At 50.1% G+C, this 16,503-nt stretch overlaps 2 protein-coding genes across 2 annotated transcripts in view; one reads left to right on the top strand and one right to left on the bottom strand.

The window, feature by feature from the left end:
• PDAP1 (PDGFA associated protein 1) overlaps positions 1-16,503 on the top strand; it is a 465,345-nt gene that overhangs the window by 283,662 nt on the left and 165,180 nt on the right. The window lies entirely within an intron of this gene.
• On the bottom strand, positions 11,662-12,780 carry LOC132588354 (urotensin-2 receptor-like). The gene has a single exon (XM_060260725.1). The coding sequence runs from the start codon at positions 12,778-12,780 to the stop codon at positions 11,671-11,673; it is 1,110 nt and encodes a 369-aa protein (XP_060116708.1). The 3' UTR covers positions 11,662-11,670.

The raw sequence follows: 16,503 nt of genomic DNA on the forward strand, positions 1-16,503 counted from the left end.
TGGCCTTGGGTCAACCATAGCTCTGGCAAAGGTTGTCCTTGAAAGGGCAGCTGCTGTGAGAGCCCTCTCAGCCCCACCTTCACAGGGTGTCTGTTGTTGGGGGGGGGGGAGGGAAAGGAGATTGTGAGCCGCTTTGAGGCTCTTTGGAGTGGAGGGCGGGATATAAATCCAATATCTTCATCTACCTCACAGGGTTTCTGTTGTGTGTGGGGGGGAGATTGTGAGCCGCTCTGAGACTCTTCAGAGTGGAGGGCGGGATATAAATCCAATATCATCTACCTCACAGGGTGTCTGTTGTGGGGGAGGAAGGGAAAGGAGATTGTGAGGTGCTCTGAAATTTAGTGAAGGGCGGGGTATAAATCCAATACCTTCTCCTCCCCCCCCTTCCCCAGTGACCCCTGCTCCATGCCCAGAAGATGGCAACAACAACAGCCCTCCAGGAGCCCTGGGTAAGCTGCCCTGGAGATAAATTGCCAAAGTGGCAATCAGCATTTCCCTGGACGTGGAAGAAAGGGCCACAAGAACTAAGTTCTGACGCAGCTCTCCTTGCCCTCCCTCCCGACCTGCCTCAGTTCACAGAACCAGCATTGCTATCCGATGGCCCTCTAGCCTCTGCTCGAAAACCTCCCGAGGAGGAGGAGAGCTCACCACCTCCCGAGGAAGCCTGTTCCACTGAGGAGCTGCCCTAACTAAGGCCGGATTAACAATTAGACCAAGTACGCACTGGCCTATGGGCCCCCACGCCTTTTAGGGGCCCTGGGCCAGCTTTCTCCCCCGGTTTCCCCCCTGCTTGTAGCCCTCGGAGCCTGCAAACACAGCCAGCAACTGAGCCGCTCTTCGGCCTACTTGTCTGATACTGCTGCTGGTGTCGTGGCCAAGTTTGCCTCTCTCTGCCTCTCCCCTGCAGCTTTGTCAAAGGGGCTTTGGAGAAGGGGCCTACAGGCTGCAGCGGGGCGGGCACTCTGAGATGATTTGCAAGGGCCCCTCCAAGATTTTGGCTGCCTAGGGGCCTCCACAGGGTTTAATCCGGCACTGTCAGGAAGTTCTTTCTAGAGTTTAGCCAAAAAGCTCTAGATTTAGAGCCAGTTTGGTGTAGTGGTTAAGTGTGGACTCTTATCTGGGAGAACCAGGTTTGACTCTCCACTCCTGCACTTGCAGCTCCTGGGATGGCCTTGGGTCAGCCATAGCTGTCGTAGGAGTTGTCCTTGAAAGAGCAGCTACTCTAAGAGCTCTCTCAGCCCCACCCGCCTCACAGAGTGTCTGTTGTGGGGGAAGAAGATATAGGAGATTGTAAGCCGCTCTGAGTCTTCTTCAATCTGTTGTGTCTAGTCCGACTTTCCAGGGCAACCGAAAACAACTTTGCATCACCCTCTACATGATAGTCCTTCAAGTACTTGAAGATGGCTATTGTATCACCTCTCAGCTGTCTCCTCTCCAGGCTAAACATAATTGTTTCTGACAGAGGACTTAATTCCAGCTGGGATTGACAGCTCCCGGCAGCTCGCTAGTGGTGGTGGGGGGGGGTGTGCGCGTGTGTGGAGGAGGCAGAGCTGTTGAGTCACAGGTCTCCAAGCTAGGAACGCAGCTTAGTGCCGAGAGCGGCTGGCAGAACTCCGGTTCCAAACCCCTGCTGATTCATGAACTGCAAGGAATCCGCCCGCCCCAGCTCGCCGCTTTTGTTGGTGTCGATGCTGTTCCCAGTTTGTGCTGCCAGCTCTTAAAATACCTCTCTTGATCCATGCTGCATTCGTTCCCAGATAGTTTGAAATCTGAAATCGGCAGCAAATGGATTCCAGCGTGGTGCTTCTTAGTGCTACCAGGTACTATTTGGACCAGGGTTTTTCACCTTCTTGCATACTGGCTGTTACATGCCATTCTGGCTATTAAATGCCGTCCTGGCATTCTTTCTGTCTCTCTCTGCTCTTTTATGTTTAAAAATGCTTCTTGTTTTCACTGTGTGAGCGCTAGGATCTGACACAGGGGTGGCCAAACTGTGACCCCCACCACCCTGTTGGCTGGTTTGCAGAAGGCATTGGTCTCTTTAAATCACTTGTCCAAGCCAACCCAGCTGGCAGCTTGGAAAATGCACTTAAAGTTGCTTTCTTTCCACCTCTCACTCATAAGAACATTAGAGAAGCCATGTTGGATCAGGCCAATGGCCCATCCAGTCCAATGGCCCATCTGTGTCACACAGTGGCCAAAAAATTATACACACACACACACACACATATATATACACACTGTGGCTAATAGCCACTGATGGACCTCTGCTCCATATTTTTATCTAACCCCCTCTTGAAGCTGTCTATGCTTGTAGCCGCCACCACCTCCTGTGGCAGTGAATTCCACATGTTAATCACCCTTTGGGTGAAGAAGAACTTCCTTTTATCTGTTTTAACCGGCTCAGCAATTTCATCGAATGCCCACAAGTTCTTGTATTGTGAGAAAGGGAGAGAAGTACTTCTTTCTCTACTTTCTCCATCCCATGCATTATCTTGTAAACCTCTATTATGTCACCCCGCAGTCGATGTTTCTCCAAGCTAAAGAGCCCCAAGCGTTTTAACCTTTCTTCATAGGGAAAGTGTTCCAACCCTTTCTAGTTGCCCTTTTCTGCACTTTTTCCAATGCTATAATATCCTTTTTGAGGTGCGGCGACCAGAACTGCACACAGTACTCCAAATGAGACCGCACCATTGATTTATACAGGGGCATTATGATACTGGCTGATTATTATTATTTATTATTATTATTATATTTGTTTTCAATTCCCTTCCTAATAATTCCCAGCATGGTGTTGGCCTTTTTTATTGCAATCGCACGCTGTCTTGACTCATTTTCAGTGAGTTATCTACCACGACCCCAATATCTATTTGCCTGCCTCCCTCTCTCCCTCCCAGCCCTCAAACATCTGACATTCATGCCTTGCAGCTCTCAAACATCTGACATTTATTCTGTGTGGCTCTTACCTAAAGCATGTTTGGCCATCCCTGATCTGATGCGCTTACTCCAGGATTGTGTACAGACTCTGAAAAGAAGAGACCTGGAAGCTTTTTCAGGTTTCGCTTTGGATTTTTGCAGCCAGCAACTGATTCATTAGGAGGTTAAACATGTCGGCCACCGACACCTTTTCCTAGTGCCCACCAAGTGCTTTTAGAAAGTGGGAGTTTTAGGTGGGGCGTTTGCCCAGCAAGGCTTCTGGTGGGCTGTGCAAATTAAAAGCCATCCCGTCAAACGGAGTTTCTGCCTGAAATGTCAATTTTTACCATTGGAGTTAATGTGTACCCACGCTCCCTGACATTTTATGGCCCTCTTGGGGCAGCCATTTTGGGATGGTGCCCATCGCTCCGGATCAAAATTCCAAAGGTGCCCACAGGCTCAAATGTGTTGGGGACCCCGTGGGTTAGAATTTGCATGTTTCCTCTCAAGTTCTTTTTGTCAGGAGCTTGCCCGATATGAGAACGTTAACATCAGAGATTTATTATTTATTTATTGCATTTGATTTATATCCCGCCCTCTCCACAAGCGGACTCAGGGCGGCTCACAGTATCTACACAATTAAACAAATAAAATATATAAAACCATAATTTACATTTCCAGTTTAAAAACGTATTACAATTCGAGATTATTAAAACCATTATATAGTGCTGAATACATTATAGCGGCATTAGAATTCCAAGCCGTGAACACCGGCGTTCTGTGCGATGTCCGGTGGCAGCCATCTTCGTCATGCCTCGAAGGCCTGCTTGAACAACTCGGTCTTACAGGCCCTGCGGAATGCAGACAGATCCCGCAGGGCCCGTATGGCTTCTGGAAGGGCATTCCAAAGCTCTGGTGCTGCCACCGAGAAAGCCCTGGATCTTGTCACGCATAGCCTGGCTTCTTTTGGTCCGGGGACCGAGAGTAGGCTTCCGTTGTGAGAGAGATTCCGTTGTGGCGTTATGTTGTTGGAGTAGAGTTCCAAAGAATTCTGGGAAAGCACGGTTTTTAGAATCGACTGGTTCTGGACTTCCTGGGAGCAGCTTGTGTGCTTGCTTCTGTTTCCCCCCCACACCCCAACCCGCTTGCGTGCCCCCAATCACTGCCCAACCTACACGCTTGTAAAGAGATTTTCACAGACACCCCACGGGGCTCCAATGCCATCTTCGCCAGAGGCAAACATACCATTTCATGGCTGGGCTGAACAACTCCTCTCTCTTGCGCAGAGAACGGGAGGGAGTGTGAAATTATTCAGTCATAGAAATGCTGCTGAGGCAAAGGCTGTTCTTACGGCCTTCCCTGCTAGGACAGGATGAACAACGATTATGTTCGAGGCAAAACGGCCGAGCTGGCTCCACTCCTCCCGCCCCTTTGGGTTTCAAGCAACAAAAGGCCTAAATGGCTACATTTTTTCCTGCCCGGCAGGGCTACCACCTCTTTCCCTGGCTAAAACAAAAGTCCCATTGTACCAGCTCAAAAGCGGCATCCGCTGGCATGCAGAGGGACGTGCTGCCAGGCTGCCAACCCACGCTGGACCGTTCACTTCCAGCTCTTCGGACTGAAAGAAGATGCTTTATGGAGCCTTAAGTGTTCTCAGACTGGCAGCAGCTTTCCAGAATCTCGGGGAGAAGTCTTTCCTATCGTCTACCACCTGATCCTTTCAACTGGAGATGCCAGGAATTGAACCTGGGACCTTCTGTATGCCAAGCAGAGGCTCTTCCGCTGAGCCACAGCACCACTTCATGGCTCTCCAGGGTCTCAGGCGGAGGTCTTTCCCCTCACCTCCTGCCTAGTCCTTTCAACTGGAGATGCCAGGAATTGAACCTGGGACCTTCTGCATGCCAAGCAGAGGCTCTTCCGCTGAGCCACAGCCCCACTTCATGGCTCTCCAGGGTCTCAGGCGGAGGTCTTTCCCCTCACCTCCTGCCTAGTCCTTTCAACTGGAGATGCCAGGAATTGAACCTGGGACCTTCTGCATGCCAAGCAGAGGCTCTTCCGCTGAGCCACAGCACCACTTCATGGCTCTCCAGGGTCTCAGGCGGAGGTCTTTCCCCTCACCTCCTGCCTAGTCCTTTCAACTGGAGATGCCAGGAATTGAACCTGGGATCTTCTGCATGCCAAGCAGAGGCTCTTCCACTGAGCCACAGCCCCTCTGTTCTCTACTGTCAGCCTCCCCACGGTTTCCTGGAAGGTCTCTGTTTGCATTCACTAAAGATAACAGGAAATGCCTTTGTTCGTTTGATTCCCTGTTGAAACTCTGCACGTGTGTTTTCCTATACAATGCTGGTTTGTCAGGCTTTCTAGCTTCAGGAACAATTGATTCCCCCCCTCCCCAGCAACACAGCCCCTTTCAAGTTGTGTTCCAGGAGCCCCTTGTGTGTTGCGGAGTATTGAGGAGAGGATTTGCAAATCTTAGTTTGCAATACAGCCGGGAATTTTCATTTGCCCCGCAATGGACCAATGATCGCTCCCTATAACCAGTCACCTCCAGAATTTGGCATGGCTAGGGAAGGTTGTCTTCCATTACTGATCTAATTGAAGAGCTGCCCCAAAGGAAGGATACAATCAGGGATGGAATTCTAGCAGGAGCTCCTTTGCATATTAGGCCACACCCCCTGATGTGTAGCTAATCCTCCAAGAACTTACAAAAAGAGCTTTGTAAGCTCTTGGAGGATTGGTTACATTGGGGTGTGTGGCCTAATATGCAAAGGAGCTCCTGCTAGAATTCCACCCCTGGATACAATATTTAGCAGATTAGTTAATTCCTGCCCCCCAGTTGATTAACAGGTGGTTGGGATTGAAGAAGATGATGATATTGGATTTATACCCCAACCATCAATACCTGAAGAAGTCTCAGAGTGGCTTACAATCTCCTTTCCCTCCCCCTCCCCACAATTGACACCGTGAGCAATGTTCCCTCTAAGCTGTGGAGTATGTGAGCGAAAATTCTTTGTGAGCTACTGGCATTAAAGTTGTGAGCGACTGCAACAATTTAGTTTGCTCTAGGGCCGTTTTTCTGAGCTGAGACAAAAATGTGTGAGCTGGAGGCTAAAAAAATTGTGAGCTAGCTCACACTAACTCAGCTTAGAGACAACACTGCCTGTGAGGTAAGTAGAGCTGAGAGAGCTCTGACAGGAAATGCTCTTGAGAGGAACAGGTCTGCGAGAACTTGTGACTGAAGCAAGGTCACTCCAACGGCCTCATGTGGAGGAGCGGGGAATCAAACCCGGTTCTCCCAGGTAAGAGTCTGCGTGCTTAACCACAACATCAAACTGGCTCTTGAACAAGCTGTAGAACTATTTCTCCCCCTAGAAATTACTTGTAAGTGGTTACAAGTCTATGAGCATAGGGTTAATTTTTTTACAAGAGTCAATTGGCTATGCTTCTGAATCTTGGTTCTCATTTAGAAGGTAAAGGTAGTCGCCTGTGCAAGCACCAGTCGTTTTCGACTCTGGGGTGATGTTGCTTTCACAACGTTCTCATGGTAGACTTTTTACAGGGTGGTTTGCCATTGCCTTCCCCAGTCATCTACACTTTCCCCCCAGCAAGCTGGGGACTCATTTTACCGACCTGGGAAGGATGGAAGGCTGAGTCAACCTGGAGCTGGCTACCTGAAACCAGCTTCCATCGGGATCAAACTCAGGTCGTGAGCAGAGGGCTCCGACTGCAGTACCGCAGCTTTACCACTCTGCGCCACGGGGCTCTTCAAAGGAAAGGTCCCCTGTGCAAGCACCAGTCGTTTCCGACTCTGGGGTGACGTTGCTTTCACAACATTTTCCTGGCAGACTTTTTACGGGGTGGTTTGCCATTGCCTTCCCCAGTCATCTACACTTTCTCCCCAGCAAGCTGAGGACTCATTTTACCGACCTCGGAAGGATGGAAGGCTGAGTCAACCTGAAGTCGGCTACCTGAACCCAGCTTCCACCGGGGATCGAACTCAGGTCGTGAGGAGTTTCTCATTTAGATCAGCATTGTTTCTTCTGATGGGCAGCTGCTCTCCAGAATCTTGGGCAGGGAAAAGTTTCCCACGGAGGCCGCCGCTGCCAGCTCCTTTCAACTGGAAACGACAAGGATTGAACCCGGGGCTGTCTGCATGCAAAGCAGGTGCTCTGCCATGGAGCCACAATGGCCCCCCTCCCCGTGGGCGGATACCTACCCATACGCATGCGTCATCTACAACCATCAGGCATTTTTGTTGTGGAGTGGGGAGGAGCGTGTGGTGGTGGGTGCAATTGGGTGGCCCATGGCTGTAGCTGACCTTGGTGTCAGCTGGCGGCAGGATTGAGCCTGCTGCCTAAGCCAGAGGTGTCAAGCTCGTTTGTTTTGAGGGCCGGATCTGACATAAATGAGGCCTTGTTGGGTTGGGCCATGTCAGGCCGGGCCTTATGTGTCCCCAATTAAGACCAGGTTGCAGAAATATAAACGTTATAAAGGACACAGACAAACACAAAGATTTTTTTTTAAAACTTAAAAATAAAACATGCTGAAAACATTAACACATGTTGGTCTTAAAGGTGCTTTCTTTGTATCTCTCCCATGGGATCCAGGGAATTGGGCAAAGGAAGCTGTGGATCTTTCCTTCCTTCTCTGGGGGCCAGGAGGGGGAGGAGCCTCAGCCAATAGACACTTGGCTCAGTAGCTTTGCTGTGCAATGGAGAGAGCCTGGCAAAGCAAGTTCTCCCTCCCTCCTTCCTTCCCGAGGGAGGAGCCTCAACCAATGGAGAAAATAGAGGCTTTGCTCTGTAGCTCCTGTGCGATTGAGCAAGCCTCGCAAAACAAGCTGTGATGCAGAAAAAAGCAAGAGAGAGGGAGAAGGAAGCAGATGACAGCCAATTGCTCGGGGGGGGGGGGGGGTTGATAGAAACCCTCTGAGGGCCTGATTTGGCCCCTGGGGTGCATGTTTGACACCCCTGACCTAAGCTTAGGGTTGCCAATCCCCAGGTGGGGGCAGGGGATCCCCCAGTTTGGAGACCCTCTCCCCGCTTCAGGGTCGTCAGAAAGCGGGGGGAGGGGAGGGAAATGTCTGCTGGGAACTCTGTTATTCCCTATGGAGATTTATTCCCATAGAAAATCATGGAGAATTGATCCGTGGGTATCTGGGGCTCTGGGGGGGGCTGTTTTTTGGGCTAGAGGCACCAAGTTTTCAGTATAGCATCTAGTGCCTCTCCCCAAAATACCCCCCAAGTTTCAAAAAGTTTGGACCATGGGGTCCAATTCTATGAGCCCCAAAAGAAGGTGCCCCAATCCTTCATTATTTCCTATGGAAGGAAGGAATTGAAAAGGTGTGGGGTCCCTTTAAATGTGATGGCCAGAACTCCCTTTGGAGTTCAATTATGCTTGTCACAGCCTTGATCTTGGCTCCACCCCTAATGTCTCCTGCCTCCACCCCCAAAGTCCCCTGCCTCCACCCCCAAAGTCCCCAGACATTTCTTGAATTGGACTTGGCAACCCTACCTAAGCTATACCTTGGAGGAGGCTTAAATCGCAGCCTGGTGGGTGGGCAGGGGGAGGAGAGATGAGTTCAACCTTCCTGCCTCCATCCGGTGCTTTTACCTGCACTTCTGCCTGAAAGAACCCTACTTGTTGATAAACGTTTTCCCTGAAGCCAAAAAGTAACCAGGAAGAAGGCAGCAAGACACACGGCTAAAAAGCCTTGCAAGCATTATTCTTGTTATTGTTACTTTATTTTATTTTATTCATGGACCGCCCCCTCCCCTGTGCACAGGGCTCGGGGTGGTGCACTGCATTTTGATTTTTAAAAACGTTCAATGAACACACACACAAATCAATTCAACAATTTAAAATCAACACTTCTACAGCTATTGCAAATGGCACTTAAGACCAATTAACGGAAGAGGAGGAAGAAGACGACGACATTGGATTTATATCCCACCATTCGCTAGCCAAAGGAGTCTTGGAGTGGCTTACAAATCTCCTTTCCCTTCCCCTCCTCACAACAGACGCCCTGTAGGTGGGGCTGAGAGAGCTCTTCTAGAACTGCTCTTGAGCAGAACAGCCTTGAGAGAACTTGTGGCCAGCGTTGTCACTAGGGCGGGGCCAAGGGGGCTATCGGCCCTCCCCCAGAGCATTCTCATTGGCCCCAGTTTGCAGAAGGCCGGGCCGAGGAGCGAATGTCAAAGGTGCAAACGTAAAGCGTGCTCTTGTCTCTTAACAAACATCGTACCCCTATTTAGGATTTAAGTAGTGTTATGCATTTGCATTCTTTTTTTTTAGAACAGTTTTCAATATATATCGTTACCCACCCGCAGTCTTCTAGATACGCTAGGGGGGGATTATTGAATCTAAATGCAATATCATATTTTCAGGGGGGGGAACCCTCCGGAGACGCCGCTAACAACTTCCCCCCCCCCACTCCCTCCTTGCTCCCGCTCCCTGCAAGGACTCGCACCGGCTCTGTGTTGGGGAGCGCCAGCTCCCGCAGGCTGCTGCTGCTGCACGAACAGTGCACGGAGAGAAAGGAAGTGGATCAGCTCCACACCGGTCCCAAAGGCGAAAAGGAAACTGAGGAGGGCCGGAACCAGCAACAAGAAGGGCAGAGGGGGTGACGCAGCCCTCCAAAAGGGGTGATGCCCAATGGGGGAGGGGGTGACTTGAATCAGTTACACCCCAGGGTGCAACCCACCCTAGTGACGCCTCTGCTTGTGGCTAACTCAAGGTCACACCAGCTGCAAGTGGAGGAATGGCGAATCAAACCTGGTTCTCCCAGACAAGAGTCCGCAGACTTCACCACCACACCAAACTGGCAAGAGGAAAAGGCCGGGCTTGATAGAAACCATTGCCGTTCTCAACCATGGGTCTGGTGGAACATCTCTGTCTACAGGCCCTGTGGGACTGCACCAGGTCCTAGATGTCACGTGGCAGAGATTTTCACCAGGCTGGGGCCAAGGCCCAAAAGCCCTGGGCTCTGGCTGAGGAAAGCCAGATATCGTTCAGGCCCGGGATCACCAGATCCCTGATGATAAAGATGCATTTGAAAACCTTGCCATGCATCTTCATGAACACAGTTTGGTGTCGTGGTGAAGCGCGCGGACTCTTATCTGGGAGAATCAGGTTTGATTCCCGACTCCTCCACTTGCAGCTGCTGGAACGGCCTTGGGTCAGCCATAGCTCTCGCAGGAGTTGTCCTTGAAAGGGTAGCTTCTGGGAGAGCTCTCTCAGCCCCACCCACTTCACAGGGTGTCTGTTGTTGGGGAGGAAGATAAAGGAGACTGTGAGCCACTCTAAGATTCGGAGTGGAGGGCGGAATATAAATCCAATATAATCATCATCATCACAGGCAATTGAGGTCAAAACAGCATATTGAGTTCTAATTCAGAGAGTGTTCTCAAAGATGCTCAATGTTGCTTCATGGCTGCAGCCGAATCAATTTGTGCTGTTCCTTGGCTGGATGGGAGACCATGTGCAAAAGCCACCGTCATGCGCTGCTGGGGTAGGATGCACATGTTTATTTTACTTGTTAGATCTTTTAGTCACTGCTTTCCTGAATTCACTGCCACAGGAGGTGGTGGCGGCCACAAGTATAGCCTCCTTCAAGAGGGCTTTAGATAAAAATATGGAGCAGAGGTCCATCAGTGGCTATTAGCCACAGTGTATGTGTGTATATAAAATTTTTGGCCACTGTGTGACATAGAGTGTTGGACTGGATGGGCCGTTGGCCTGATCCAACATGGCTTCTCTTATGTTCTTATGTTCTTAATCTGTTGCTCTAGGGGCGACTGACAACAATAAAGCCAATAAGGTAAAAACAAATATTAAATATTATCACCATACCGCTATTAAAACAGGCCAAACATGGTTATTCTCCAACCTACACAATTCAGCTTTGCATGCCCTGTGGAAACAAAGCAACTTTGGAAGGCAAGAGGGTCATCTGAGAGTGCATTCCACAGGGTAGGGTCCACAACTGAGAAGGCCCTCCCTCTGGTGTCAGCTAACCAAGCCATCGTTATACAATTGTACAATTTGAGTCTGTTACAAGCATTCTTTTAAAGAAGATGATGATGATGACGATATTGGATTTAAACCTCACCCTTCTCTCTGAATCTCAGTCTCAGAGTGGCTTACAATCTCCTATATCTTCTCCCCCCACAACAAACACCCTGCGAGGTGGGTGGGGCTGTGAGAACTCTCCCAGAAGCTGCCCTTTCAAGGACAATTCCTACGAGAGCTATGACTGACCCAAGGCCATTCCAGCAGCTGCAAGTGGAGGAGTGGGGAATCAAACCTCTCCCAGATAAGAGTCCATGCACTTAACCACGACACCAAACTGGCTCTATTAGTTACGAGTCGCCGTTTATTAAAAAACACAAAGACCTATGCTGTTGATTTTGTTTTGGTGCTGTAACCATCTGAAATGGTGAAAAAAGACCCAACGCTCTTCCAGTGAGCAAGATGATAAATTAGTATACCTTAAATGTATTTGCACATATTTGCCTGTGATACTTCTGGAAAGTAAAGGGAATTCCATTATACATACAGCTCCCAGCCGAACAAACTAGTCCGAGAAATCCTGCAACAGGCTGAGAAAGTTGAGTCAGTGCCATGGCCGTCGAATCTTGAAGACCGGTCAACTGAAGGTCAACTCCAGACATGGGTTTCCAACCTTTGTAGGTCCAGACAACGGATGGCATTTGATCTCCTCTACATCCCTCGTTCTTCCTTCTACTCACTCGCTCACAAAGAGTCAACGTCTTCACTGTTGATGCCTTTGATTTGTGCAACAGCCACCGTCTCCGTGTTCGGGTGGCTTCCCGATAACACCGACCTCCTTGAGGAGCTCCTCCTCGACTTAATCTTGGAGAGGCTGGTACCATTCTTGTGCTGGCTTCTTCTGTACTCCTTGTAATTCTTGGACAGCAGCGTGTAGAGGAAAGGGTTGATGCAGCTGTTGCTGTAAGCCAAACAAGTCACCAGGAAGTTGACCACCGTGTTGCCTGCAATGCTGTTGGTCTGGTGGTGATAGACACCGAGCAGCTGCCAGAGCCAAAAGGGGATAAAGCAAGTCCAGTAGGCGAGGATGATACTAAATATCATGTACAAGACCTTCTGCCTGGGGCATCTCTTCACTTCCTTGGGGCTGAAGATGGCCACCTGAGACCTCCAGTAGGTCCTGGCGAGTTGGACGTACAAGTAGCAAATGACCACTCCCGGGGCCAAGATGCAAGTGTTGAAAAGGACGGTGAGGTAGACTTTGTAGGCCTCCATCTGCCACGTTGGGTAGCACATGCGTTTGACCACGCCGCCTTGTTTGCTGGTCCGTAAGTCAATGAGGATCATGGTAGGCAAGGCCAGGAGGAAGGACACCAGCCACACGGAGCAGGTGATCATCCGGTGGTAATCCCTCGGCCTCCGGAGGGTGTCCAAGGGCTTGACCACTGCGAGGTACCTCTCCGTACTCATGACCAGGAGGATGAAGATGCTGGCATGCATGGTCAAGAGGTCCAGGCTGAACAAGATCCTGCATCCCACATCCCCAAAGTACCAGTCCTTCAAGACGTAGGTGCTGACGACGAAAGGGATGGTGGAGAGGTACAGAAGGTCCGCCAGGGCCAAGTTGATGATGTACACCGACATGGAACTGGTCGGTCTCATGGAGAGGTGGACAACCGCCAGTGTGTAGATGTTTCCTGCCATCCCAACGAGGCACATAACAGCCAAGATGCATCCCAGGAAGGAAGTTGCCACGGTGTTCCCGGTAGTGCCGAGGTCCCCGGAAGTGTCATTAGGGTGACCGCCGGTGGTGTTTGGATGACAGGGCAGAGCGGTGCATCGCCCCGGTTCCATTATATCTGCACCTGGCCCTGAGTCGACATGCTGAAGCTGACCGGGCCCAAAGGAACCCTCGTCATGTGAATGTTCTTGTCCAAAAAGCAAAAATAGGCTACCCCTCAAGGGCCGGTCATGAAGAAATACCTTCCGTCTGCTCAAATGCTTAATGGCCACCGGTGACTCTACTCCCCTTCCAACCTAGCCCATGAATAATTTTTCGGCCGAGTGGAAAATTGATCGGAGGAGGGGCTGAATTTGTCGTCGTTAGCGAGCGAGAATAAAAAGTCGGGTTGTCGGTTTCCACATCTCTTAGATGCGAATGCTGCTAACGTTCCAGAAGAGAGACAAACTGGTGTCCTGGTGGGAAATATCCATCTCGGAGCTACATATTTGGAGGCAAAAAGAAAGAGAAACAGAGAGGACATTCAGCCTATAGAAGCTCAAATTGCTTCTACCGTTCCCCCATTGTGCTTTAAAGCAAACCAATTCGCTGCTTTTATAGGCTTTCAGCCAAGTCCTCCAAGACCTACCTCCCTGCTTGACTTGAAGTTCCTCTTCATGCCCTACTGTGTGGTCCCCAGCGAGATGCTGATTTTGTCAGGGGGAGAAGCACACGCTCGCAGTTGCCCGGCGATCCAAGCAGTGTGCTTGACTCGTAGATGCCAGAATGCGGATGACAACCACGGTGGCTTTAACTCCAAGGCTGCTGCGGGCTTCATCGTTGTGTTTGGTTATCGGTGGGGCTGCCGGAACAATGAGACAGAGCGGTCTGTCGCCACGGGCGCCTCGGCAAGAAAATCTTTTCACAAGAAGGAGGAGCGATCCAACGTTCTGGCAGTCCTTTTAAGGTGGGATTTCACAGTGCACCGTTCCGTGTAGCCTGGCACTGCTTGTCTGCTCATTTCCCTGCAAAACCAAAGGGAAATTGGCTCCTTTCAAGTTGGTTATGCGTTTCATCCCAGCCCACAAGTCTCTGACCACAGGCCATCTTCCAGAATGATGCTTTCGCTGTTCCAAGAGCTTTACGATGTCGTTTTCCCTCAACCTGCTTCCCCTAAATACCCCTATTCTGTAAAGCCGGCTTTCCTTTGTGTTCACAGTACCTACTTTTTCAGTTTAATCATCCCTTTCAGAAGGGGTGGCCAAACTGTGGCTCAGGAGCTACATGTGGCTCTTTCGCACATACTGTGTGGCTCTCAAAGCCCCCACCGCCCTATCAGCCGGCTTGGAGAAGGCATTTCTCTCTTTAAATCACTTCTAGAAGCCAAGCCAGCCAGCGGCTTGGCGAATGCATTTAAAGTTAAAGTTGCTTTCTTTCCTCCTCTCTCTCCCTCCCCATGTATTTTCCTTCCTTCCTGTCTGTCTTGTGGCTCTCAAACATCTGACTTTCATTCCTTGCGGCTTGCAAACATCTGATGTTTATTCTATGTGGCTCTTCCGTTAAGCAAGTCTGGCCACCCCTGCCTTTAGATTTCCAATCTTTGGTATCTTATGTCCCAACAATGTCAAAGAGACTGTTACCACCTGGATAGCAACAAGAAGCCCACTTAAAAAAAATGTTTTTACCCCTGTTCTGTTTTATCCATCTTTTATATTCATCTTGGAGCTACACATTTGGAGGCCAAAGAAAGAGAAACAGAGAGGACATTCAGTCTATATCTTCTTCTCCTTCTCCTCCTTCTTCACCTCCTGTTTGGTGTAGGAGAGCCAGTTTGGTGTAGTGGTGAAGTGCGTGGACTCTTATCTGGGAGAACCGGGTTTGATTCCCCACTCCTCCACTTGCACCTGCTGGAATGGCCTTGGGTCAGCCATAGCTCTGGCAGAGGTTGTCTTTGAAAGGGCAGCTGCTGTGAGAGCCCTCTCCAGCCCCACCCACCTCACAGGGTGTCTGTTGTGGGGGAGGAAGGGAAAGGAGATTGTGAGTCGCTCTGAGACTCTTCGGAGTGGAGAGCGGGATATAAATCCAATATCATCTTCTTCTTCTTCCTTCTTCACCTCTTCACTTCACTTCACTTCTTCATGGTAGGTTTTAAGGACCGGGGGTGGGGGGGGGGTGGGGAGTTGTGGAAGTCCAATAGGTAATCTTTGAGAAACAAAGATACTTGCCAGATAGGCAGGGTGGGGGAACGGTGGTGTAAGGACAAACACCAGAGTTGTTATTAGCATGCCAAAAGGTCACTGAGAGATAATATCTATGGCATATATGGTTGGCAGGACGTGGGACCTCGCTCTTGCAGGTGGCAGTGGGGATAGAGGGAGAGCAGATTCTTCGTGATCACTATGGAAACCCCGCATCCCAGAGAGCCAGTTTGGTGTAGTGGTAAAGTGTGCAGACTCTTACCTGGGAGAACTGAGTTTGATTTCCCCACTCCTCCACTCGCAGCTGCCGGAATGGCCTTGGGTCAGCCATAGCTCTTGCAGGAGTTGTCCTTGAATGGGCATCTTCTGGGAGAGCTCTCTCAACCTCACCCACCTCACAGGGTGTCTGTTGTAGAGGAGGGAGGTAAAGGAGATTGTGAGCCGCTCTGAGATTCAGAGTGAAGGGTAGGATATAAATCCAATATCATCATCTTCTTCTCCTTCTCCTCCTCCACCTCCTCCTCCTTCATCTCCTCCTCCTCCTCCTTCACCTTCTCCTTCTCCTTCTTCACCTCTTCCTCCTTCTTCTTCACCTCCTCCTCCTTCTCCTTCACCATCTTCTCCTCCCCCCTTCCAACCTGGACAACTGGTTGAGAAACTCTTGGTTTACAGCACGACTTGAGACCAGCAGGGCTGCAAACTTGAACTGATTGAAGTGTGTTTGCAAAGAATGTTAAAGAGTCAGAATGACCCAGAGGGAAAAACAAAGAGTCCATGAAGTATAGGGAAGGGGGGTGGGGCTTGTGTATCATAGCATTTCATTTTCCCTGCCAAATCCATTGCATGCCCTTGGTATGATCTCAGCTGCCAATTTTTGGAGGGAATGCTTCTCCAGCTAGAAAGTAGAGCGTGAGGACGAATTGAGTTTGCATTCCAAATGCTTCAGGCCCTTCATGAATCCCTGCCGATTTTGTTTCTTTTTTGGTGGCGTCATAAACATGAACGACGGAAACAGATGACTCAAAGCATGTCGGTTCTGCTGCTGATGCCAAAAGCATTAGCTGTCTCTAAACTGAGTCTGGGCCAGAAAAGAGCGTCCAGTCTAAGGATTTTTTTAGTCCCATCCCTGGCCAACACTTCAGGGAGGTCTGTGAGACCAAGGCAGTTCCCGTTTCAGCAGTACACTCACGGATTTTCCACAAAGTAACTGCGACATGGCCAGTCCTGAGTGCGAAATACCTGTCTGCCAGGTTGCCTTGTGGGACAGTGGTTAAGAGCACAGACTAATCTGAGAAAACCGGGTTTGATTTCCCACTCCTCCACATGCAGCCGACTGAGTGACCTTGGGCCAGTCACAGCTCTCTGAGAGTTCTCTCAGACCCGCCTGCCTCAGAGTCTGTTGTGGGGAGGGAAAGGGGAAGAAGTAGTGGTGATTGGATTTATACCCCACCTTATACTACCCAAAGGAGTCTCAGAGCTGTTTACAATATCCTTTCCTTTCCCCTCCCCACAACAGACACCTTGTTAGGTAGGTGGAGCTGAGAGAGCTGTGACAGAAACTGCTCTTTGAGAGAACAGCTCTGTGAGAATTTGTGACTGACTCAAGGTCCCATCAGCAGGGTGCATGTGAAGGAGTGGAGAATCAAACCCGGTTCTCCC

The sequence above is a fragment of the Heteronotia binoei genome, chromosome 20 (assembly GCF_032191835.1).
Source record: "Heteronotia binoei isolate CCM8104 ecotype False Entrance Well chromosome 20, APGP_CSIRO_Hbin_v1, whole genome shotgun sequence".
Classification (NCBI taxonomy): domain Eukaryota; kingdom Metazoa; phylum Chordata; class Lepidosauria; order Squamata; family Gekkonidae; genus Heteronotia; species Heteronotia binoei.

What these genes read in the sequence shown, in the direction of transcription:
- LOC132588354 (XM_060260725.1), bottom strand. Translation starts at nt 12,780, where the DNA reads ATGGAACCGGGGCGATGCACCGCTCTGCCCTGTCATCCAAACACCACC.